The sequence below is a fragment of the Ostrea edulis genome, chromosome 10, assembly GCF_947568905.1.
Source record: "Ostrea edulis chromosome 10, xbOstEdul1.1, whole genome shotgun sequence".
Classification (NCBI taxonomy): Eukaryota; Metazoa; Mollusca; class Bivalvia; order Ostreida; family Ostreidae; genus Ostrea; species Ostrea edulis.
The window spans coordinates 35,320,754-35,348,356 of record NC_079173.1 but is presented as its reverse complement, the minus strand read 5'-3'; the positions used below and the strand labels follow the sequence as shown (position 1 = coordinate 35,348,356).

At 36.0% G+C, this 27,603-nt stretch overlaps 1 protein-coding gene and 1 long non-coding RNA gene across 3 annotated transcripts in view; one reads left to right on the top strand and one right to left on the bottom strand.

The window, feature by feature from the left end:
• LOC125665903 (calcitonin gene-related peptide type 1 receptor-like) overlaps nucleotides 1-12,575 on the top strand; it is a 68,023-nt gene extending 55,448 nt beyond the window's left edge. For both annotated transcript variants that reach the window (XM_048898869.2, XM_048898870.2), the window contains exons 8-12: nucleotides 2,215-2,281; nucleotides 2,615-2,697; nucleotides 2,884-3,007; nucleotides 6,528-6,569; nucleotides 9,452-12,575. In XM_048898869.2, the coding sequence (XP_048754826.1) occupies nucleotides 2,215-2,281; nucleotides 2,615-2,697; nucleotides 2,884-3,007; nucleotides 6,528-6,569; nucleotides 9,452-9,745 (610 nt within the window). In that variant the 3' untranslated portion in view covers nucleotides 9,746-12,575. The remainder of the gene's footprint in view (nucleotides 1-2,214; nucleotides 2,282-2,614; nucleotides 2,698-2,883; nucleotides 3,008-6,527; nucleotides 6,570-9,451) is intronic.
• Nucleotides 12,576-15,054: 2,479 nt separating this feature from the next.
• LOC125666223 (uncharacterized) lies at nucleotides 15,055-20,905 on the bottom strand. The gene is made up of 5 exons (XR_007366596.2): nucleotides 20,808-20,905; nucleotides 18,255-18,301; nucleotides 17,312-17,392; nucleotides 15,295-15,380; nucleotides 15,055-15,157 (listed from the first exon to the last, which is right to left on the bottom strand). It is a non-coding gene; the product is annotated as an uncharacterized LOC125666223 (long non-coding RNA).
• Between the last annotated feature and the right edge of the window lie 6,698 nt (nucleotides 20,906-27,603).

Genomic DNA, 27,603 nt, shown 5'->3' with positions numbered 1-27,603 from the left:
TGTTAATTTTGCTACTATCATAAAGGTTCATACGTTTGTACGATTGTTATAGAAATGTCGATTGATTCAATTTTTAACAGCCTTCATCTATTTTCCTACATCAGCCATAGAACTTAACTCTTCTCAAATCAAATGCAGTCAAGGTAGCTCAATCGAATGATCGTTCTCATCGTGACGGAAGGTCGTGGGTTCCAACCTGGGTTACGCTAGACTAAAGGTCATTAAGAAAGAAGTTAACAGAATTTTTGGATAAAAACTAAGATCGTGTTTGGCGTCGGCTCAATAACGAATCTAAATTTGTTGCGCAATACCAAAGATGATGACGTATGCAGCTACAATTCTAATTCTAGTCAAGCCTTCTATTTGAAGGACATTTAAGATTACACGACAAAATAACCATACATGAATGTACATACGATACGTAAAATAAAAAAAAGCCTCTCATGATTATGCCCCCTTCAAAGAAGAGGGGCATATTGCTTTGTACCAGTCGGCCGGCTGGTCGATATGCCACATGTTGTCCACTCAATATCTTAAGAACCATTCATTTGATCGTAATGATATTTCATATGTGGCTTGGATATGAAAAGAAAAGGACCACTACAGTTTTTCAGGTCAAAAAGTCAAAGGTCAAGGGTCAATCTACTCTGAACATAGGAATATTTTGTCTGCTCAATATCTTGAGAACCCTTTGCTTGACAGACATCAAACTTGGTACACTGGTAGATCTTAGTTGAAAATGACCTCTATTGATTTTGAGGTCACAAGGTCAAAGGCCAAGCGTCAAACTGGACATAGAAATATACTGTCCGCTCAATATCTTAAGAACCCTTTGCTTGACAAACATCAAACTAGGTACATTGGTACATCTTAAGAAGAAATAGACCCCTATTGATTTTGAGGTCACCTGGTCAAAGCTCAGGGGTTAAACTGGACATAGGACTATACTGTCCTCTCAATATTTTGAGAACCCTTTGCTTGACAGACATCAAACTTGGTAGATTGGTAAATATTCATTGTAAGATGACCCCTGTTAAATTTTGAGGTCACATTGTCAAAGGTCAAGGGTTAAACTGGACATAGTGATATATTGTTTCCTTTATTTTACGAATAATTTGCTTGATTGACACCAAACGTGGTACACTGGTATAGCATATAATGAGTAGATGTCCCCTATTGATTTTAGGTCACATGGTCAATCCACTCCTGACATAGGAATATATTGTCTGCGCAATATTTCGAATTGGTGATACTACTATCAATTAAATGATGCATGTGTATAACCCTTTTCTATTTTGCACCATGGGGGCATATATGTTTTACAAACATCTCTTGTTTTTTTAATTGAATTTCATCAAAAGACCACCTTCATAGCATAGTTCTACAAACGTATGTCCTCTCAATATGGGTTTAAAATTCTGGACGGGACGTAAAACAATCACATAAAAAATATCAATCAATCAATCAATCAATCAGATGTGTGTCCTATGAAATGAAGCTAAATTGAGCGAGGTGAATTCGTATCACTTACACTTGTGTAACTATTTCAAATAGATTAATATCTCTCCTTACTTTATCGTAGTGTGTATTTGTTAAATTAAGAAAGTGAAATTAATCATGCAATAAACTATGAAAGAAATTGATGGAAAGCTGAATTAATATTCCATTTGTAATTGCAAGTGACAATTGTAAGGTATAGCGAGTTTGATTCACATCACACAATGGGGATAACCATAGCCTTTCAATGATATATTCTCTAACCACTCGGGACCATGTGCACACGGTACAAATGAATATTCAATGGATGAACTTATTTGTGTAGAATTGTTCCTCTGGCAGTCTGTGATGTACGTGATAATGATAAAGGAATCCTGGTGTGCGACATAAGAGAGACAACTCGTCAATGTTTACAATGTCACCTGAATTACTTTTCTTTGTTGTCGACAAAGTCAGATGATAACGTACAGCGATTAAGCTCATGACTCCTATAAATATTACAAATTTAAGAGCAGGGCAAAAACGGACCTCTGGACAAACCAGAGGTGGGATCAGGTGCCTAGGAAGAGTAAGCATCCCCTGTCGACCGGTCACACTCGTCATGAGCCCAATTTCTCGGTCGGTCAAATAAAGCTTTCGACGTCTTTATTTTTATTTACCGCCACAATAGTTAATCACATATTTACAAAGTGACTAATACAATAATGTATTCAACAGGTGTTGGGTGAATAATATCAATGGATTTGAGTGGCTGATCTATACGCCAAACCTGCTATGTCTCTTTGTAAGTACAATTAGTAATGTATCTCTAAAGTGGTTATGTTAAAACAATTTTATAATATCGGTATACACTTCTTACGTAATAACCAGCTCATGAATTCAAAATGTCTTGGCTGCAGTTTTCTGTACAGGAAAACTCGCGTGTGGTTAGCTTATAAGGACGCCTAACATTCTATAAGACGGCGGTTCTTTGTGTCCATATAAAGACATGCTATGCTATTTATAGTGTGAACGATTCTCACTTCCCACGTTTAATCGGGTTCCTTATACACAACAAATGCGGTACTTTTAAACCCTTTAAGAGATTGGACTATATTTTACAAACATTGTTTTGCAGGCGAATGTTTTCTTTCTGGGGAATATTTTGTACATCCTCTTGACCCAGCTACAGTCGCATCCAAACGAGCCGAGTGGATACAGGTCAGTCTAAAACACGACTTCCGCTGTCATCTCCACATCTTAATGTTTCTCATCCCTAAAATAATTCAGTTTTAGTGTCTTAAAAAAACCGACAATCGGTTCCAATTCACGTTTGGACTGATGCATTCATGCGTACTAAATCAAGATGTTGGTGGTTTTACTGTGAATTGGTTATTTTCTTTCCAGGCGAGCTTTAAAGGCCACTTTTGTCCTCATTCCACTGTTTGGTATTCAGTGGGGGCCTGTCATATACAGACCAGCCAATGCCCTGTGGTACGAAGTGCTTCGTATTATAATACAACATACACAGGTGAGCTAAATGATGTAGAGGCAATTCGCCCATCCTGCGGCAGTATACAATTATTGCATGGCAGCTTAGGAACCAGTCAATTTGTTGTCCCGAGGTATAGGGGAGATGATCTGGGAAACTGTTGTTTAAGACCTTCTTATTGTGTGATTACCAAACCTGCTATATCATTCTTTAATTCAGCAATAACAAACAATGCAGATAATCATTATTTCATTTTATTCAATTTTGTAACCATACCCACAACATTTTGTATATTATTTATGCAATGGTAAATGGAAGTAAATTTTAGATATAAAAAAAATAGTAGAGAGTGAAATTAAAATAAATTCCATGTGTAGCCGGTCTGGTGTTCGTATAGTATGTACTTCCATGTGTAAGCAGATCAGGCGTTCGTATTGTCTGTACTTCGCGTTGTGTTTATTTTATTTTATTTGATAATCGAGACTTCGAAACGATTTAACTACACTATGATCAGAAATTTGAAAATAAAGTTAATAGAAATAAAAATAAGATAAACAACACTTTACGAATTTATTACCAGCATGAATATGACAAATACACAGTCCTAAAGCCTAGAACGTAGCCCAGATAAATTATAAGGAAAAGCACCCAACCTAGGATGATATGAGAATTCAGTGAGATACAAAGGGCACAGTAATTAGACAAAACGGATGGACAAGACTTGATTCCAGTATAGGGAGATTGGAAGGAGAAGTGTACCTGTCTCGCTTCGCGAAATTATTCGCTGCATGGTTTAATATTGCAAATTAAACAATAGATACAACCATCATTTAAGTTATTGGCTGAAAGATAAAGTGTGCGTGGTCAAATACAACGGGTGAATGATTAACATCGGGATTGACATTCAGAAGTAGAAGTTAAACCGAAAGTTAAACCCAAACAAATGAGAAATGAAATTCAGGTCCACTACAACTGCATATTAGTAATATACTATGATTGATTGATTGTATCTTGTTTTACGTCTCACTCGAGAATTTTTCACTCATATAGAGACGTCACCAAGACCGGTGAAGGGATTCAAATTTAGGCCTTTGTTCAGCGCTTACAGCCATTAAGCAGTGAGGGTTCTTTGACGTACGACACCTACTGTGACAAGGGACATCCGTTTTTAAGGTTATCTCCGAGGACCCGTGACATTCTCACCTGATGCCGGCCGTTTGGCAATGGAAGTGACATTACCTGTTTTAATGACTTCGAACCTCGGCCTTCTGCATGCGAGGCGAACGCTTTAAACTCTAGACTAACACAGCGATTAATATTCTATGATAACATCCTAGAAGTACATTCCCTACTCCCTTTTTATAAGTAATTACGTCGTTTTTTACCAAACGAGTTTCAGTTTCAATACAGCTAGATTTAGCGACGTCACGGACAACGATTTACTCTCAGTTTTAATAAAAAGAGACTCACTAAGTACAAAAAGCTAAATAAAGGAACAGTGACTGTACTTTTATCCTGCCTCTGATAAAAATCTCAAAATTCCATACAATACTACATACAACAATGTTATGTTTCTTACTAACCTAATATTTTCAATATGCCCCTTCCCGTGGTTTACTGACCACATATGTGTACTATGACGTCATGATAATACATATGTATATATACCCTGTCACTAAAACGTAGCCAATCGTAACTAATCGGCCATTTCCGTAACCGGTTACGGAAAAGGACGAGCCCTGATCTGATTGAAACGTAGCCAGCGCATATTATGACGTCATATGTATACAATATTTACAGTTTGTCAAAAATGTTTTTATCCCGTTGTTCATGGTTTTAAAGGTTACAAGCACTTTTATACTGTACGTTTGATGAAGTATCTCAAGGATGCATTTATAGATTACAGTCATTTGTTATTGTTATACATTAGAAAAAGCATCAAGAATGAATAATGTCAATATGCCTTTAATTAATGTATGTATAAAATCATCGACAGGAAAAATTCGTTACGTAGACACTTACAGGGTTAATACGGAAATTTTATATACTTTCAATTTCATCTCTTCTTCTTTCTTTAAAAGGTTTGCGGGCATATATCACACGATACATGCCGGAAACATTCTAGCGCGCAAACATTACGTCACAATCAAATTACTACGCCGTTAATTTTCAAATTTTTCGTGTTTTGCATCCTTTACTCATAAAACCATTGTTTAAACCAATAAAGAAATTGTTAAAATTAAATTATTGTTGGTTTCTAAATGAAATTTAAAGTACATAATGAAAAGGTTATAGACTTTGTATGGGAAAAAATGACGACATCGTCTATAACCTATAAATATGGAGTCCTTGAAAGAAATATAAGCCTCGCCCAATATGAGTTTTTTTCAAGAACCCCATATATTTCCGTATTACCCCTCGAAGTGTCTACAAAGAAATAATAGTAGATTTAAAAAAAAGTATTTGACATAACCAAAAAAGCCAAAATTCACAATTTTATCTTATCAACTAATTAAAGGCCAGAAAAGTATCACAATGGATTGACATTTTTGCTCGAAGTAGTAAAACAAGACTCACTGAGTACAAAAAGCGTACTTGACGGAACAGTGACTGTACTTGTAGTAGATTTTGTAGCCCTTCATCGGCAATGGTGACGTCTCCATATGAGATTCTCGAAAGGGAAGTTAAACAATAATACCAATCAATCCAAATAAAACGCGCACTCATGGCCAGGATGGGACTTCATTCAGCACTTTTTAACATTGCACAATGCAACATATAATGTGGACCATGCAGAAGATTTTTTGAAATTTAATTTACTCTCGCATCTTGTTATTTTGTAATTACATTTTATATGTATTTTTGAATATGCTATTGTAACCGATTACTTGCTCTGTCGTTGTTCTTGAAATTATATTAATTGAATTGATGTTGTGCTTTTAGAATTACAAATTTTGTAGAATACTTAAGTTCGAGCACACAGTGTCAGGAGTGTGTAGCAAGTGTGTGCTGCAAATTCTCCGCAATCTGTGTGCCAAAAATGTGCTGCAAGAGTATGCCGCAACTTTGCTGAAAACTATGCCAGAGAAAATATTTCAATTTGAAAAATATGCTTGCGGCAAATGTGCCGCAAACTGTGTACCGGCAAGGTGCGACAAGTGTGTACCGCAAAGTTGCAGTAAACTGTGTATCAGAAGTATGCAACATGCGTGTGCCGCAATTTTGCTGCAAATTGTTTACCAGAGAAACTTTGCATACGAAAGGTATACTTGTTGCAAATGCGCCGCAACTATTTGCGGCAAACTCGCCGCAAATGCGCTGCGAATTTGTATAAACTGTGTACCGGGGGGGGGGGGGGGGGGGGGGGGGCTTATATTTTGGAAAGGGTTAGATAATGATTCTGTCTAGTAGTACCGGTATTAAATATACACGTCCGTAAATTATTGTCAATCAGGAAATTTCCTATGGGGTCCATTTATGTAGAAATGTACAATTTGCATCATTTTCAAAGTACAAATACCATACTCACGAAATTACTTTCTTGATTTCTTTCTTTTAGGGTGCATTTGTGTCCTTGATATTCTGCATCTTCAATGGAGAGGTATGATCAACCCTGTCAATTCCCTTTACTGTTCATATGTAAAATCTATTCGTTTTTGTATGAAAAAAAGGATGTAGATAACAATTAGTAATCAATATCATAAAGAATACAAAATTGTGAATATCGGAAACACGGATTTCTGTAAACCAGAGGTGGAGTCAGATGCCTAGGAGATGTATCTCCTTTTGACCGGTCACACCCACCGAGGTAAACGTCCTTCTTTTCTATTAAGTTGTAGCTGGGTTTGTTGCTTATTTTTCGCCCCGTCGTGAATTTCCACGCATACTGAGACCTCACCAGCTGTAGGAGAAATACCACAATTTTAAACCCATACTTCGCGCTGATTGCCCTAGCAGTGTGGGATCGTTGAGGTGACTGCGCCTGTCGCAACACGGAATTTCGATCTTAAATGTAATTTCCGAAAGACCCGTGATTCTCAGTTTTAAGTGTCGAGCGTTTGGCGAAGGAGCAACCGCTTCCTATGTTTACGCATACATGCCAACTTTTAAAAATCCCCATGGGGGATTTTGCGCGCGACGACCTTTTTTCAAAGCTCAAAATTCACGACATTTTACCATGAAAATAAATATTTATCTTTTCAAATAAGATATCAATCAAATCATTGTAAATGTATCATATATTAACACAACATCAGGTGTGTTTGACCATCAACTATAAAAAAAAAACAAAAAAACAAAAAAAAAAAAACTTTGAAAGATATACATAAATATTTTATTAAAATCATCTATTCAGCAAAAAATCCCCCCCAACAACAAGTCACATACATATTATCAAATAATACTTAAAGATGCATCCTTTTACACCCTACAATAAACATTGGCTGGTCTATATATCAAAATTTAAATTAAAGCACATGCATTTAGGTACGACTTGCTTGTCTGTAAACATGGGCTTGCAGAGTCTGGTGGAATAATCTGCATTGCAACCAGAAAAGGGGTGATCTGCCCTGCTGTGAAGTTTGCGAACAAAACCTTTGCACCCATGACATCTGAAAAAACACATCAAAATATACGATTTTACTTGTAAATTAAGGCTACTTGCTAAATATAAAATTCAGTACAGACGTGCGAATTACGCATCACAAAGTCTATTTATTGAATACTACACTATATAGACTATATAATACATCGCTATAGACGGATATATTTGGATAGCCTATATTATTATAGTTGGAAAAAATATATATTTAACGTACCTTATTGCAAATTTTGGATGCTGTCAGCGAGAGGCAAAAATCGGGAATGTACGATTGTTTGGTGGTCACACTATCATCGTTGTCATTCACGTTTGTGTAAAGGATGTCAATTTGAAATCCGTCTTCCCGATTAATTACTATCAAAACATGCTTCGCACTGTCCAATAAGCACCTCGACACAGGCAGATCAGGTAAATTACACCACCCTGATACCATTCGACACGACACAGGTAAACAGTAATGGCTGACAATTGTCCCGATTTCTGATTGGCCAGTTCAGAAATGACGCGGGATTTCAAATTCCGGTTGGAAATGGGGGTTTGTTGTCGTAAAAATGGGAGATATTTTTAGAAAATCGGGATTTCGGGGTATTTTTGCAATCCCGATCGGGATATCGGGATTTGCCTTTTCAGTTGCTTCAAATCGGGAGAATCCCGCACAAATCGGGAAAGTTGGCATGTATGTTTACGTCTAAGGTATGACTCGGCCATGGCACTAGCGGGACTTCTGACCTCCTGGTTACGAAGCGAACGCTCTACTACCGCGACCAATTTCTACCATTTTAGCATTAAGTACGTTTCTTGATAATATGACAAATTAGATAGACAGACGTAACGTATGATATTATAAAATAGGTTTTGCTCCACGTCACAGCTTTATATCGCTATTTCATCTGAAAAGTGAAATTTGTTAGTTGAGGTGTTTGAAAGATCACGGAATCAAATAAGGTTCTGTGAATACTTTGTGGGTTTTTCGCAACGTAATAATCATGACTCAATAACCATGGCTCTACGGCGTAACGGGACATGATGTTCAAAGTTTTATACCATCATATCATAATGAAATATCCAATGCCACAAACTTTCTGGTATCATATAGACGAAAAAAAATATACTTAGAGTGGGAATCTGGGTTAGAATAGGTCATCAGTACCCCTTGCTTATCGTAGAAGGCAACTTAATGGGGCAGTCCTTCGGATGAGACCGCAAAAACCGAGGTCCCGTGTCACAGTAGATCCCTCACTGCTCAAAGGCAATATACGCCGAGGATAGGCCTAAATTTTGCTGCCCTTCACCGGCAATAGTGACTCCATTTGACTGAAATATTCTTGAGAAGGGCGTTAAACAATATTCAATCAATCATATATCCTTAGAGTTGAAACCTTTCATGATGTAGGTACCTGTAAACTGCAAAATGAGATCGAAAGGAAATAAAACATTCGAAATGAAACGAAAACAAATCGAGCGAAATCTAGTAAAGCAAAATAAACCGAAAGCAAAGAAGAATTGGAATGAAACCAAACGAAATAAATCAACCTATACGAGATGCACAGGGGCCATTTCCTATGAACCTATAGGACAAATGTACCTCGGGAATGGGTTTGATGTACCCCTCCCATTTGTCAGGGAACTCAAAAATACAACGTCCTTGTAGAACCAAATCAGTTCAGGCCTGTATAATTACATGTAGTGCCAACAAGAAAATGGGATGGATTTCAGCTTATTTCGTTTCGATTCATTTCATTTATTTCAACAACGTAGTTCTAGTTCTACATTTGTAGTTTCTATTCAAATTACAAGGTTTCATTTCCATTGGTTTCATTTCATTTGTTTGTTTTGTCCCCGCGTTTTGCAGATACTATCAAATATTACGTTATTCTTTGCAGGTACATGGACATCTGAAAAACTGTTTCAGTCGGATATCTGGCAGACCATTATACCGGCCTCGTCGAGAATTAAGTACCACTTCCGGAACTGTTTATACGCAGGTGCGAACTTCGACAGCGATCGACTTCAACCGTGACTCGTACATTCGTGATTCATTCAACCGTGACTCTCTGAATAGGGAAGATTCATTAGCTAATGGTAGACATGAGACACTTCCGTTGAATCTCAGCGAAGAATCATTTGCTGGTGAAAAACAAGAAAATGGTCACTTAATGGAATCTGAAGTAAAGTAAAGAAAACCGAATGGATTGCTCCATAAAATGATTACAGGAAGACCTGACGATACCGGAAATGCTTGAACAGTATCATTCTGATAACAATTCCTAGGTGTTCGAATGTTGGAGGTTTTGATTTTTTACTCAACACTGTGATTGAATTAGCTTTTCATTGTATTTCTACAAAGTTTTCACAACGACAAGACTGTGTTAGCACCATGACAGCATTGTTTACATGATATTTACAGAGTATTTAAATAACCCATTAATTTCATTATATATTTGTAAAGAACCATTACGAACATGAAATGATATATACGACAAAGCCCGACTCAACTAGACTCTCTTTTTTTTTTTTTTTGAGTTACGTAACCCATTATTAATTCATAATGACGTCAAACTATCTCAAAAGTAGATTATTAACATTTGTGTTTCATAGGTGTCAACTTTTACATCCTTCCTCAATCCATTGAAAAAACTCGTGTAATGTTTTAAAAATGATACAGTTACATGCTCTATTACATGTTTACATCAAAATATGATAAATAGATGTTTACATTTAATGTCAATATCATTCCTCTCATAATGGAGGCATGTGATGCTCATAGAACTCACCCTTGACTTTGATATTATATAGATAATATCAGTAAGAGAAGTCCATATGTGAAAGAAATGTTTGTGAATTTCCTCATAGATAGCTCTTACATGGTTTCCCATGCAAGACAGATTTCTCCGGTGTGAGAAATCCATGTAGAGTTCTTATTCACATATTCACCAGTGTTATACCGACAATACAGATTTCTCATATTCACCAGTGTTATACGACAATACAGATTTCTCACATTCACCAGTGTTATACCGACAATACAGATTCTCACATTCACCAGTGTTATACCGACAATACAGATTCTCATATTCACCAGTGTTATACGACAATACAGATTTCTCATATTCACCAGTGTTATACCGACAATACAGATTCTCACATTCACCAGTGTTATACGACAATACAGATTTCTCACATTCACCAGTGTTATACGACAATACAGATTTCTCACATTCACCAGTGTTATACTGACAATACAGATTCTCATATTCACCAGTGTTATACAACAATACAGATTCACATATTCACCAGTGTTATACCGACAATACAGATTCACATATTCACCAGTGTTATACGACAATACAGATTTCTCACATTCACCAGTGTTATACTGACAATACAGATTCTCACATTCACCAGTGTTATACCGACAATACAGATTCTCACATTCACCAGTGTTATACTGACAATACAGATTCTCATATTCACCAGTGTTATACCGACACTACGCACGTGGTATTTGTCTGTCTTGCACTGATTTGGTCTCGTTGATTTTATATATGTTATTTTTTCTATGATTTACGTTCATGAAGTAAAGAATTTGGTATTGTATTCTTTAAATTTGCGATTTGTTGTAGTTTTGCGGGAGAAAGCTTGCGTTTTTAAGCTTACTCAAAAATGTGTAAAGCATTTTCTGGTATGCTCTTTATATATGGAAGGTGAACATAACGAACAGTGATCAATCTCATATCTCCTGTAAGCAATACAAAATAGATGGTTGGGCAAACACGGACCCCTGGACACACAAGAGATAGGATCAAGTGCCTAGGCGGAGTAAGCATACCCTGTCGACCGGTCACACCCGCCGTGAACCCTATATCTCGGGGCCATTATTTCGTCTCCAATTCCGTCGAGGTTTTAATATTTAGTATGCCCAACGAGATCACGTTTGAATCGCCTTTAGCCATCACTAATTTGCATACATTTGTCCAAGAGACGCATAATTTTCGTAAGTTCATTTTCTGAAGAGTTCCAAAAATTTATAGTTCTGATATCCCGTATTAGTTTTCGAATTTAAGTACAAATGAGTTTTTTTTTTTTTTTTTTTTTTTTTTTTAAATTTCTTTTAAATGTTTTCACACCTTCTGAATTAATGCACTAAACTATGAAAGGTGAAGATAACGAACATTGATCAATCTCATAAATCCTACAAGGAATGCAAAATAAGATGGGCTAATGCGGAGCTCTGGACATACCAGAGGTGGGATCAAGAGTCTAGGAGGAGTAAGCATCCCCTGTCGACCGGTCATATCTGCCATGTATGTCTTGATCAGGTAAACGGAGTAATCCGTAGTCAAAATCTGTTTAACAGGACCGAAACTATTTTCTCTCTCTAAATTTACAGCGTAGCACTGTTTTGGGCCTTTTATGGAATAGAAAGTCAACGTGTGCAATAAGATATTTCGGTCTAATACATAGATTTTTTTCTCGTTGTCAATTATCGTCTACTTGTACGCAATTCACTGTTGTAAAACATCCTTCTTTGTATGGTGGTAGAATAATAAGTTAAACCAAAGATATTATATTCGAATCACTAAGTAAACACTATCCTGTTCAATTTGAAATACATTTCTCACTGGGGAAAGGGGGGTGCTTGATCCGCCTTTCAACAAAACAACATACGTCATATTTGTTTCAGATGACGTCAGTTACATTGACATGCGGATCGCAATTTGTCACTTGTTTGTATATTTCTTTGTGTCGAATTTAATATTAGCGACAACGTTGCATGCAAGGGTAAGTTTTCATGTAGAAATTTTCATTAAGCTAAAAGCCGCAAATTTAACGAACTTCAACTTCAATAAATACGTTTACAATATTTTGATAAATAGGCTCCGTAGAACTAAAATGGCTGCCTTCCCAGCTAAATGCTTTGTCATGGTTGCTAAGTTAATCATTGTGCCGCTCAGTTGACTTGTATTTTTCAAAATTTATGTACATTTGAATAAACGAAGGTTAGTACATTTGTCTTTTGCATTAAATTGTAAGAAATGAATTTAATTCTGGGGCATATTATACGAGTATAACCTGGATTGGGTCAGTTTACTCGAAGCGGATTATTAGAAAGCGTAAACTGATCTAAACCAGGTTATACTCGTGTAATATGCTCCAGAAAATTGGTATCCAAAGAAAAATGTTAAAACCACTGCATCGTAATGTAAAATTTATTAACATATAATAACACGATGATAATTAGATAGTGACAAAGTATTTAATCACACGATGCATTTATAACAACAATTATGAATATGCACTATGCAGTTGTCTTCATCTTTTTATATACGCATTGTATCACCATTCGTGGCTTCGTCCGGGATTTATACGTGGCTTCAACCTTTTCCGAGCGGTCTTTTTTTCGAAAAATCAACATCTCGAATAAGCGTTCTCCAGTTTCGGCCTTTAAAACAATTTCACAGTCGTATTATGGTCCACCTAAGTCCTAGAAATGCTTATTTTATAATCCAATAGACGGATATACCACCAAATCTTCTAAAAGGACTTTAGTATACCTGCATACAAAAGAAAACTGACCTGTTCTTTAAAAAAAACAAAACCACACACACACACACAGACAGTAATAAACTTTTCAAATTGGAAATCGATAATACTTGCTTTGAAATATTTGTGTCAATGATTTCACATTTTAAAGGTCCTTGAAACAAAGATAACTAATAGAAATATTTGCGTCAAGGATTTCAGATTTTAAACGTCTTGAAACAAATACAAAAACTGAAACCTGACATACTAATGTTAGTTATTGTGTACATCACTGGCGGTTGACATTACAAAAACTTAATTCTAGCTAAAGAACGGTATCTCAAGTTCTAGTAGTTTTACGAGATATATATCAACATAATCTAAAATTATTTACAAAACTTGATGGAATGAATGTCATTACAAATTTTGCTAAGGAGATTTTTTTAGTCTTAAAATAACTTAAAACCAGTAAGGAAAGGCGAGGATGTGAATTTTTCCCGCGTCCAATGGATCAACAGCTTAATGTAGAGTTAGTTACTATTAACCCGAAGAATGAGAACGTGAAGGTAATGAATAGTGATCAATCTTATAACTCCTATAGTGCATGCACAATACAAAACTGGGGAAAATGCGGGCCTCAAGATATACCAGAGGTGGGATGAGGTTCAATACGAGGACTAAGTATTCCATGTCGACCGGTCATATCTGCCATGAACCCATCTTGATCAGATAAACGGAATAATCCGTAGTCAGAATCAGTGTTCAAAGACGGTCTTACACAGAACTATTATCCTCTATCTTCATATTTGATGTTATTTTGCCCTCTTAACAGTGGTAAACGTATCTATTTATGTCCATGAAATACGATAGATTATTTTCATAAATTTTAGATTTGCTGGGCAAGTAAAGATCATTTCATTTACTTCTTGATACATTAGTTATTTTTTCGCTTTTAAAAGTTGGGCTAATTATGTATTAATCTTAGATCCGCCTACTTATTCGTTATACAGTATTTAGATCAATGGATTTAACATCTAATTTAAATTACATTGAACAGAGAAGGTTCTCTTTAACACACCTAACTCAACCTTTGTCAAACAATATACATTTTGCAGCTAAACATCAATACAAATTACAAGAAATCCTTTAAGGTATTCAATGTATAACGACCACATTTTATATCTAGTAAATGGATGGTGGGATATTTGTAATCATGGTATCATTTTGAAGATTCATCAAGTAAAAATGATCCACTATAGGAATTTCAGAATTTTGATCACTACTTGATTTATATCACCTTCAATTTTACATTGAAGTCTTAAGGAATAGTATGTTTTACTGAAATATTTTTAAAGAAATTATAATTTCATAAATATCTCTTGGTAGAAAGTTAGATATACTCTCTGTGTGTGAAAATATCAAATAAGAGAGAACCCAGATACAATGTACACCGACCTTCCGAGAGTAAACTGGGAAACTTACTCACTTATCGGCACGAGCGGGTTTCGAACCCGTGCCAACAAAGGTGAGAGGTTGTGTGATTTTGAGCGCGATGCTCTAACCACTCGGCCACGGAGGCTCCTGCTATACATTGGATACCTTAAGTATATTTTTCATTGTGGTGCATTGCTAAAAACCAATGCACTTTGCGGATGAACATGTGAACGATAAAATACATCAGTAAAACAAAATACACAAACCAACATCGCAGTAGTATATCAACTCACAATGACAAGGTAAAAAGGAAATCAAGCTTAAACTAATTCTCAATATCCATATACATGTATATGTATAATTTAAATACTTTGTATGGATTTTCTTTTCATAGTTCCATTAGAAGGGGATTATTTTTCATGAGAAATACTCTAATTCCTATCAGGTCTAGCTGTCACAATGAATATTAGTTTTGTAATAAAATATAATAAGTCGAGCAGCGGTGCAATGAGGAACGCTACATCATCACTGTGATAAATTTACTTAAAGTAGAACATTTAATAATGAAACTATAAGAGAATCAATCGTATGGTCAGTTTCCGGATGTGAATAAATCTTTGTCTTTCCCAATCCTACAAGACAAAATAGCACAGATTATAACCACAAAAACATGTTTCATACTTTAGCTGCATATATTTAATTCATATCATTTTTGATTACCAAAAAAACTTATAATGATGATGATGTTCAGAATATAAGGCCACCATACTTTTATTTTGGATTTGGCGTTCTCCTAGGGTCAAAATTCTCGTCTCTTTAATTCCCAGTCACGAATTGCATTTTGTACGTCACTTGCTATGAATACAAAAATGACACAGTAATAAAAGTTCATGTAAAAATGCTTTATACATGTATATCCTGCAAGTCAATCTTCAATGCTTTTTGCAACACACTAATTGTACATGGTGAAGTTGTTCCCGATAGTTCAAAATTTCTCCTGGAAAGCAGGATATATTTTATGAATTCTGAATCGAGGAGGAGATTGAGCACAAATATACAAAGGACCTCCCCACTTTTGCTGTGACATATGGCCCCCGATGATTTAGTAAAACATCAGTTTGAATTTTGCCACTTACAATGCCCCAAGATGTTCATTAATACCTTAACTTACAGGTTTGGTATTTTATTTTACAGAAAAGTTCGTTAACAATAAGAGCTACGGCGATTTTTGATTTTTAAGTCGGGGGTTGTCTGTTTTTGTTAAATCTCTATTGATATTCATCACATGACCGGTTTTTCAAGCCTTTGTTTATATTGATCACGAGGTTGTCCGGATTTTGCCTTTCTATTATAATTCTTTTTTGTAATAAAGCAAATCCTACCTAAAAGACAAGACCTGACAATCTAGTGTCGTTGATGAAATTCATAAAAATCTGCAAAAAGTACACGTTTTCTTTCTATCTAATTTATCTGTATTGACCTCATCTTGATCTGCTGAATAATAAAAGCCATGTGAGTATCTGTGTCATGCTAATGCTCGAAATACTCGTCAGGCCGCATGGTATTGTCAACTACATGTATACAAGTACATACCAAATTTGTCGACTACATGCTACATGAGTGTGGGAAGATGACGATGGATAATCTGAAATCATCCTCTTTGTCATTGAGTAGAGTTCTCAGTTTGTCACTGTTTTAACAACGGATTACACTGTTTACCTGATCAAGATATAGGACTCACAGCACGTGCAAAGATATACCAGATGTGGAATCAGGTGCCAAGGAGGAGTAAACATCCCCTGTCGACCGGTCACACCCACCGTGAGCCCTATATCTTGATCAGGTAAACAACGTTATCTGTAGTCAAAATTAGTGTGCCAAGAACGGCCTAACACTCGGTACGAAACACGTCAGACAGCATTTGACCCAATGATAAGTTGTATTGACAAACTATATCGTTATACCGACCATAGAATTTGCAAAATGTTGATTTTAATAGAGACTTTTGGAACCCCTGCACCGTCAACTTGTTTGTCAGTAGCCTTCTTTGATTTAAAAACTGATTATAAGCAGAACAAGCTCATGCATATCGAATCAGTTGAGATATGTAAACACCATATGCAGGTGATAATGGAACATTGGTACAAAAATACGGGAGCCTGACGATGGAGAAGCTGAAGTCATCGCGTTTGTCATAACGTTGAGTTGTTAGTTTGCCGTCAATATCTACTTTCAATCTAAGTATGAAAGCAGAAGTGGACGACTCTGTGGTGTCTTTTATTTAGAGTTCACTGGGGTATATCGAATCGTATTGAGTGTGAAATATGTCTTCATTTGTGTTGGAAAATGTGCCTGGCTTAAAACAAATGATATTAACATACATGTAATGAAGTTGTAATTGTGAACAGGATTACTGTTTTATATACATACAAGGGATCAACATTATAATATATTATAGAATAATGAAAATAAAGAACTTCCCAGTTTGATGTTTAAATCTTTAAAGAAGGGTTCAAAACGTTACTGATCTAACAGAAGACTTATTACAAAAGAATCTGTTGGTAAATGATCAAAGAAAAAAGATTAGAAACGAAAATAATGACAGTGATGCTAAATCAAACAATTGGATGATGTTTCCATATGGCAGTAGAATTAACAGCAGGAATTCATCTTCGTTCAAATTTGTAATTTATGCAAAAATTAAAAAGAATAAAGAATGAAATAATTTTTTGCAGCAAAGATAATTATAGTTAACTTTTTAACACAAAATAATGTCATGTACTTACGAAACAAACTGATATGCCAGGAACTAGGATCCGCCATCAATAATTCTGTTTGAACTCCAATTTCTGAGGTTGAAATGTTACCTGGAATTAATAACAGAAGTGAAACACCGTCATAAAAATCCATTCAAAAATATAGTGCGCTGCTTTATTCTTACATCACATGTATAGTGTATTCATATGAGGCAGATTTATTCAAAACCTTCTACACAAGAAGAAGAAATTATCTTGCTTTGACCTTCCACTCGACATTTAGTAATACAAACGTTTTTATTTATTAACAATACTCATTATCATTCACATGTCAATTTCATATATCCCAGTGAATTAGAAATGAAAGACGCCATATAATCTTCCATATCTGTTCCATATTTGGATATTTATTAAATATGTCAACGGCAAACTAACAACACAACTTAATGACAAAGAGATGACTTCTCGATCGTCAACTTCCCATATTTATGTTGCAATACTCCATTATCACCTGTCTATGGTATTAATGTATCTCAACTGATTTAATATGCAGGATCATGTTCTACGAATGATAACTAATTTTAAAATCAACGCCGTCTACCTTGATATTGCAGGGGATTCAATAGCTCCGTTTGAAGTCAGCATTTCACAAAGTATATGGTCATTATAGTGATCTTATTTTAAAATACAACTTTTAGCTATGCTGTTCTTTAGATAGTGATTTTGACTACGACTGACGCCCTACTAGGCACGTTATGGCACCTCTGGTATGTCCAGGGGTCCGGGTTTGCCCTTCTCTTAATTTTGTATTCCTTATAGGATTCACATATCACTTTGTGCTATCTTCATTTGTTCATACATGTACTTTATGATTTAAATTTAAATATTGTACATCTGCCCTTGAAGTTTGTTACGACGGGATGATAAAAATCCATATATGACCAACACTGCTGTGTTTGGAATGAATACTTACTTGTCTTCGCCGTGCCCCCTGAAGGTGAAGGCTGTATAGAATGCACTCTGAAATGTTAATGTAAACGATGTATTAACATGTAACATTTGATATACTGCATTTCAATACTATGCATTGCAGTACGTTCTTCCTAATATGATACTCAGATGTGTGATACACTTACGTTACGATAGAGTTACACACAATACAATAGGATTACACAGAAAACAATAGGATTAACACAGAATACAATATGATTAACACAAAATAATATGGGATTGCAAAGATAAGATAGGATTAACACATGATTCGATAGGATTAGAAAGATACGATAGGATTACAAAGATACGATATGATTACAAAGATATGATAGGATTAACACACGATACAATAGGATTACAAAGATACGATAGGATTAACACACAATACAATAGGATTGTGCGAGATACGATAGGATTAACACACAATACACTAGGATTATGCGAGATACGATAGGATTAACACACGATACGATAGGATTATGTGAGATACGATAGGATTAATGCATGATACAATAAGATTAACACATGATACGATAAGATTAACACACAATATGTTGGGATTATGCGAGATACGATAGGATTAACCCACGATCCAATATGATTACTGCAAGATACAATAAGATTAATACACGACACGATAAGATTACATACGATTCAATAGGATTAATGCACAATATTGTAGGATTACACAAGATACGGTAGGATTAACACACGATACGAATGGGTTACACACGATATAATAGGATTAACACAAAATACAATGGAACTAATATACAATACGGTAGGATCACATACGATACGGTAGGATTAACACACGATACGATAGGATTAACACACAATACAATATGATTAACACACGATACAATGGGAGTAACAGAATATACAATAGGATCAAACAAGATATGGTGGGATTAATGCACGATACGATAACATTATAAAGATACGATAGGATTAACACACGATACGATAGGATTAACACACGATACGATAGCATACACGCACAACACTATATAATAGAATTACTACACAACTAAGTTGAATCACGAGAGGTGGAATGATTGTCCACGAACGCAAGTGTCTAAATCTGCATATCCATGCTGTAGTAATATTAATTAAAGCTGAATGAATAGTTTAAATTAATTTTAACATTATCATTAACCGGTCGGGAGGCGATGTTCACGCCTCCTTGGCACCTGATTCATTCTCTGGTATATCAAAGAGTCTGTGTTTGCCCAACTCTTTATTTTGTATTCCTTATAGAAGTTATGAGATTGATCACTGTTCGTTATCTTAACCTTTCATTGAATAAATATCAATTTTATTTCTTGCATTGTATAATGGGCTTGATTTAACTTATAAAAATGGTATACTTTCATATATCTGCGTTTAATGTCAGTATATAGCACAGCTGCTCCGGAGAACTATTCTGTGTTTTAACTTCAAATTATTCACCATCAACGGCAATATTTCTCTTCATTTGTAATCACTATTATCTATTATAACGTACGTTGGAAGAAGTAGTATTTTAAAGTAGTTTTCGGGGTAACAATGCCTAGCTATTACACCCCACCCACTGCAAGAGGTATTTTAGATTTGAATTAATAAACAAAATGGTAATAGGTATGTTAAAAGCTTCTTTTTCATGTGAAAAATTAGGTTTTGAATCAAAGACAAGTAGCACTCAAAAAGTAACATTTTATATCAAATATTCAACATTTGTATCATACATGTATATCATTTTGAAGTATGTAGAAAGTGAATCAAGAAAACCACAGTTTGGACATTGCCGGTCGTATCTTATTACAAAAAAGGATTATGAACTGTTATGAATGTGGTGTTGTTTGTGGTCACTTTTCCACAAAAAAGTGATTGCAAATTTATAACCAATATACTTTTAATAAAAAGGTTTTAATTTTTTAAAAATGTAATCATTACACGCAATTTTGTTTCAACACCGGTCTACAAGGGATGTTTACTCCCCCTGGGCACCTGATCCCACCTCTGGTATGTTCAGAGGTCTGTTTTCGCCAAACTCTCTATTTTGTATTGCTTGTGGGATTTATGAGATGATCACTGTTCGATATCTTCACCTTACATCGATTGAAAGTTTCATACCCTTGGAGTAAGTAGTATTTCAAAAAAGCAATATCACAAATGTATATATTATAAAGCACCATACATTCCATAATTAAAGAATCGGCACTCATATTTTGTAAACCCAGACCCCTACCCAAACCTAATATAGCGTGAATGATGACCTTGTAGTAATTGTACATGTATAAACGATGTAAAAATGAATTTGCAAGTAATCCCTATATTTATACCGACACACCTGATAAAAGGAATGACAAATAGTGCTGGACACAGATGAATTTGTAAATGTTGGTTGGTCGCATACAATAATCATATGATACTTATTGTTTACGAAAGTCGACACAGGAGTTGCACTAGCTGTGGCTTAATTTTATCTAATTTTTAAGTGCGTGTGCAAAATTCTTATATTTCAATAATATTTCAATAAATAACATTTTACCGATTTTCACGGCTTTGTTGAGAATTGATTGGAATCTCCGGGCGTTGTTCTCTCTCCCTAATGGGATCCTTGTTTATTGCCGATCGAGTCTTCATTCTAAAATAGCAAGATGGAGAACACTAAATCAATGAGTAATAGAAACATTGTACTGTTATTTTACATACTATCCAGATATATTTTTCGAAAGATTCAATTATTTTAGGATGAATTTCCCTTCAGGCTTGCAATGAATTTTCATTATCCATATTCCCTGTAAGAAAACCTTGCAAAATACAACAGTATGCGTACTTCATACATAAATTAATCAATAAAATCTGATTAATCAATATTTCGTGACGATACGAGTTTTGCATATTTTTCTTTTATTTCCGAAATTAAAAAAAATATTCACTTGTTTTCATTTCAACGTGTTCATAAGTCATTGATCTAATAAGTAAAATGAAATTTACCGCGTCGTACATGAGCAATGATATTAAAATGAATCAGTATAATTTCTTTCGCAACCTTTTTTTGATATCTGGAATATTTCCATTATATTGAAACTATTCCTTGTTTAAACTAACCCCAGGATGAACCAAATAACACCGAAAAAAATCAAAGCGTGCGTTTCGTGCAGAGCGTTCACAAAGCGTGCAAGCCACACCTACAGATTGATCAGCTTTTCGTGCGCAGCATTTCGTGCAAATCGTTCACCGTTCCGTGCAAACCATTTACCGTTCCGTGCAAGAATCGTTTAGTACCGTTCCGTGCAAGTGGTTTAGTAGTACGCTTCAGGGTCTGTACACTTGAAAATCAATTTATTACAATGAAAGGTGAAGATAACGAACAGTGATAAGTCTTATAACTCCTATAAGCAATACAAAATAGAGAGTTGGGCAAACACGGACCCCTTGATTTATACGAGGGGTGGGATCAGGTGCCTAGGAGGAGTAAACATATCTTTTTTATTATTCACGTATTTTTATGATATGCATGTTTCCCATAAAAAGGATTCCAATTTCACCTATCTGCCTTTCATATTACAAAGTTGGCGAACTCATTTAGGAGAGGTCGCTTTATGATATATGGTAATAAAATATTCATTTCTACCCTGCCATAAAAATGAAAATGTTGTTAGTTGATAGAGATGAACGAAGTAGTATCTAATGTCTGAATTAGTATTCATTTGTAGGCTAAAAGATACGATTGTGTGTTCAGGACTAAACCCGATGAACGCTGATCATTAGTTAACGGGGATTGCCAATAAACAAAATCTTAAGAAAACATTTTTCGTTGAACCGAACGTCCCTAAATTCATTTGCAATAAAACAGATTTACTTTAATTGTTTCAACTTGCATTTCCAAAAGCATTCACTACTACCATGAAAAGGGGGGAGGCTGATGACTCGAACTTCATTTGTAAAAATTATGAAACAACTACATTGTCATAAGAATGCTTGGGCCAATTCCTCTGTTGCCACGTGCCTGTTTATAGAATGACCTAAATACATAATAGCTAGACATTGGTTACTATTTAATCATTAGATCGTAGAGCATGCTTTTCACACATCCAGGCCTATTCTTTCCTTTCCTGCTTTACACACTACCCTGTTTATAGAATGACCTTACTTGTGTGATATACGGGAACGCGTGTTCTATGACATGACTCTATCTAAAAATACATAATAGCTAGACATTGGTTACTATTTAATCATTAGATCGTAGAGCATGCTTTTCACACATCCAGGTCTATTCTTTCCTTTCCTGTTTTACACACTACCCTGTTTATAGAATGACCTTACTTGTGTGATATACGGGAACCCGTGTTCTATGACATGACTCTATCTAAAAATACATAATAGCTAGACATTGGTTACTATTTAATCATTAGATCGTAGAGCATGCTTTTCACACATCCAGGCCTATTCTTTCCTGCTTTACACACTACCCATCCCTACCGAGGCGTTCACTTAGCAGTTAGTGCACAAAACTTACGATATCTATATCCGAATCATGCGCGGATCAAGAATGCCTCCTTCCCAAAACTGAAACTACATACATTAGTGCGCTAAGTAACGAGGACAAAATCGGATCACAATATTTTCGAAGCATTCTGACCCCCACTAGCTATTCTGTTATATAACTTCGTCATTTTCAAAATAAATGACATGTTTTCAATTCACATCACTCTCCTGTTTTCACTGCCTTTATTAAGTAACAAGCAAAGGCTACTTGGCAAGTCATATTAACTAAGGAACATAAATATTATCATGAAATCATCTGTACAAAACTGCAATGACTGCTTGATAACCTTTTTCATAATTACTGGTGATTAATGTAATAATTATCTTCATACTCAATGTTTTACCTAACAGATAGGTTAGGATTTGAAGTATTGACTATATCTTACACCTTTCACTATTTTGACAACAAATCCCCGGACAATATAAACCTTTGACTGCCGGTGTTATAGAGCCAGACTTCCCCCCCCCCCCATAGTGGGACCCCCCCCCCCCCACCCGGAAGTCTGACTTTAGAGTGAGCTCACTCTGGAGCCAGACTTCCCTCCAGTGCCAGCCAATCTGGCTCTAGAGTGAGCCTTCTCCCGGTAGTCTCACTCTAGAGTGAGCCTTCCTCCAGCAGACTTGCTCTAGAATAAACCTTAACCCCAGGGGGGAGACTCACTCTAGAGCCATAACACCCTCTTGAAGTTTCATCCCCTCCTGCGCAAACTATGAAATAAATTTAAGTTTATCGGACAGGAAATTATTTACCTACCTACTTACTTACCTACCTACCTACCTACCTCTCTGCCTGAAGTTGTACAAGTTTAAAAGAATAACCGATATATGTACAGAGATATGAAGAAATATAAATTCGAAATTTCCTCATTTCATTTTTCAAACTCCTAAAACTAACCAAGGCATAAGTATTGTGTGGGCCAAAGTTCAAGGTCTATGGTTCAAACAAAATGACTTACTAATTCCAATGTGTTTTATTCACCGTTTTCTACTCTTGAGTTTGATGAACGACTTAAGCAAAATCATTTAATGCCCTGCTGAAAAAGGTCTTAGTATCTAAACAATCTCCATAAAGTATATAATAATTTATCAGGAATAAATGAAGGGGAAGTCCTGCTATGGGGGAAGTCTGACTCTACAGGGAAGTCTGGCTCTAGATTGAGACTTGCCGGGGGTTATCCTGCTCTAGGGTGAGTCTTGCCCTATGGGGAAGGTTCACTCTAGAGCCAGGCTTCCAGGGAAAGGCTCACTCTAGAGCCCAGGCTTCCGGCGGAAGGCTCACTCTAGAACCAGGCTTCCGGGGGAAGGCTCACCAGGGCCGTAACTGCCGATGAGGCAGACGAGGCAACTGCCTCGTCTGATTTTTTGGCAAAAAAGAAAATAAAATTATATAAATGTTATATTATAGGATATATGTTTAAAATGAAGACAAGCACCTTTGTCTTTGACACCATATTACGATTCTTTACATAGTACAAATGAAACACAAACATGATAAATTGGGATTTAAAAAGTGTCATTTTCAGTCGTAAAGTCAATCGGCGGCCCCCAATCCCCTGCCTCCCCTGATTTAGAACCCTACTTACGGCCCTGCTCACTCTAGAGCCAGCCTTCCGGGGAAAGGCTCACTCTAGAGCCAGGCTTCCGGGGGAAGGTTCACTCTAGAGCCAGGCTTCCGGGGGAAGGTTCACTCTAGAGTCAGCCTTCCGGGGAAAGGCTCACTCTAGAGCCAGGCTTCCGGGGGAAGGTTCACTCTAGAGCCAGGCTTCCGGGGGAAGGTTCACTCTAGAACCAGGCTTCCGGGGAAAAGGCTCACTCTAGAGTCAGGGTTCTGGGGGAAGTCTCATTATGACGGAAGGCTCACTCTACAACACCGGTGTTATATATGCTGATCCATTGTCATAAAGTTATTGACTTTCCTACTGTTTAAACTCTCACGACTTCATTCAACATTAAAAACCAATACTGACCGAAAAAGGAATTGTAGAGTAAATTATAAGACAGGGAAATTGAAGAATATTTTCATGATGTATTTTTGACTCAATCGACATGTAGAAAGAGCTAAATGGGGGAGCCAAAATATACGATCCTATCCCATGATGAGCCCAGACGTGGCTAAGGACAATGATCATGAGTTATAATTCAAACAATTTCCTTTGCGTCAATACTAATTAATGATTTGAAAGATTTATAACATAAGAAATAAAAATATTTTGATGCCCCCGCCACAAAGTGGCCGGGGCGTATAGTATGACCCTTCCTTGTTCGTTTTTCCGTCCTTCCGCGACACCACGTTTTCCGGACTTTTGTCTATTGAATTGATTTTTTGCATGGGCACGAATTGTGCTCCTTTGTTAGCTGACCTCTTTCTATATTCATATGAAGCAGAATTTATTAAAAAACTTCTACGTGAGAAGAAAAAAATCTCTCGCTGTGCCCTTCAATTCGACATTTCAATATATCGATGACGTTTTGTATATTAACAATAATAACTTTCATTCATATGTCGATTTGATATATCCCTGTGCTCGAAATAGAGCACACCACAGAGTCGTACACCTCTGCTTCATACTTAGATATTTTATTGAAAGTAGACATTAACGACAAACTGACAACTCAACTGTATGACAAACGGGATGATTTCACCTTCTCCATCGTCAACTTCCCATATTTCTTTAGCAATATTCCATTATCACCTGCATATGGTGTTTATATATCTCAACTGATTCGATATACAAGAGCTTATTCTGCATATAGTCAGTTTTTAAATCGAGGTAAGCTACTGACAAACAAGTTGAAGGTACAGGAGTTTCAACAGTCGCGATTGAAGTCAGCATTTCGCAAATTCTATGGTCGTTCGTCAATACAACCTATCATTGGGTCAAATGCTGTCTGACGTGTTTCATACCGATTGTTAAGCCGTTCTTGGCACACTGATTTTGACTCCGTTTACCTGATCAGGATATAAGGCTCACGGTGGGTGTGACCGGTCGACAGGGGATGCTTACTTCTATGCATCTGATCCCACCTCTGGTGTGTCCAGGGGTCCGTGTTTGCCCAACTATCTATTTTGCATTGCTTATAGGAGTTATGAGATTGATCACTGTTCGTTATCTTCACCTTTCATCGAGTTTGAGTTTGGTTTTTCGGGGGGTGGGGGGTGGGTCGTTGATTTTTTATGGAGATGTGACCCTTAAACTTAAAAAAAAATTACTGTTACGACCAATTTTCCGGATTCTTTTTCTAAATGCCCTGGGACATTGAACTGATGTTTTGTATGCAGATGTATATTGATGTGTCACAGATCGAGCTTGAGTTTTGTTCCAGTTCGTTGATTTTTTATGGAGTTGTGGTCCTTTAACGTAGAAAAATCAATGTATTTATTTTATGGATTGTTGTTGAGTTCTTCATTGTACTAAATGGGTGTAACATATAATCTCATCACCACATTCAATGGTATACTTCGATGGATTTCCTGCAGCTGACTTTACTGCAAGTAGGATCATTCTTGACGTGCCGACACATATAGTTTTCTTCAAATATTGGATGTAGATAGATATATGTACATATGCTAAAACATTGCATAATACCTGCACTATTAATTTAATTAGTATTTACATTGACAGTGTCAAATCGTGTGCAGAACTTATCACATTGTTTGTAAATCGTATCACTTCTCATAAGGTTCACAATTGGTCCCATTGTCATGTCTTGGATTTAAAAAAAATCATGATCGTTTTTAATACTTCTTTTCAAGTTACCTCTGAATGAATTTCATGCTCTTTTCACTGAATCCAATGTAACATTGTTTAGTGCGTGCGCCTTTGCTAAACACGTATTTAGTTCACTCGGGAAAAATGAACCTAGTGTACATATACACACACGTATAGCTTCAGGTACCTACGCGCCGTGTACATAATTTAATTTAAGATAAAAAAAAAATAACGCCATTTAATTCATATATAAACACAAACTAAATGCTGAACGATAACATTGAATGAATATGGGTTGCTCTACAATTACTAAATAAATCTATACAAATCTTCCTTCAAATCGTAGTATCCACCGCATTGAATTATCTACGATTGATTAAAACTCTCGGAGGGAATCAATTAAACTTTTCAAATAAAAATCATTGTGCGCATTTGTTTAATAAAACTCGAAGAATATGACGAAAGAAGATGGCTGATTTGAGTGACTTCATGACATAGTTTTCGTGTTCATGACGTTGCATAAAGTAACGTTAAAATGGCACACAGTTATCGTAAACTATACTGTATTTACACATGTATTAAACACAAGTAAATCTTCTTACCGAGATATGTTATCATTTCATGGAAACATACACCATGTGAAAGAATTTTGAGGAATATCATTTATTTTAGTTGCGGACCGAATTTGACCCCAAACGTACCGTATCCTTTTCCAAGTCCCCTTCATAGATATAGGGACTTCAACTACCCCCATTTTTCAAGAGAATCTTACTTTGAGATATGAAAACAAGTATGGTAATAACTGTATAGAGCATGTTTAAATAATTGACACTTACCTGTAGAGTATCAGCTGACTACAATGCTGCTCAAGTTTTCAGGCGCAATATATATGTTGATTGCTGTTAATTAATCATTATCTACAAATGTCACGTAAATCATATATGATAATATCTATGCATTTGGAATCAACTCAGCCTCTTTCGTGAAGAGTTGTTTACAATCAATTTACTATCATTTAAGTCCATGCTTTAACTGACCCAAACCAGGTTATACTCGTATAACTTGCCCCAGAATTGAAGTCAT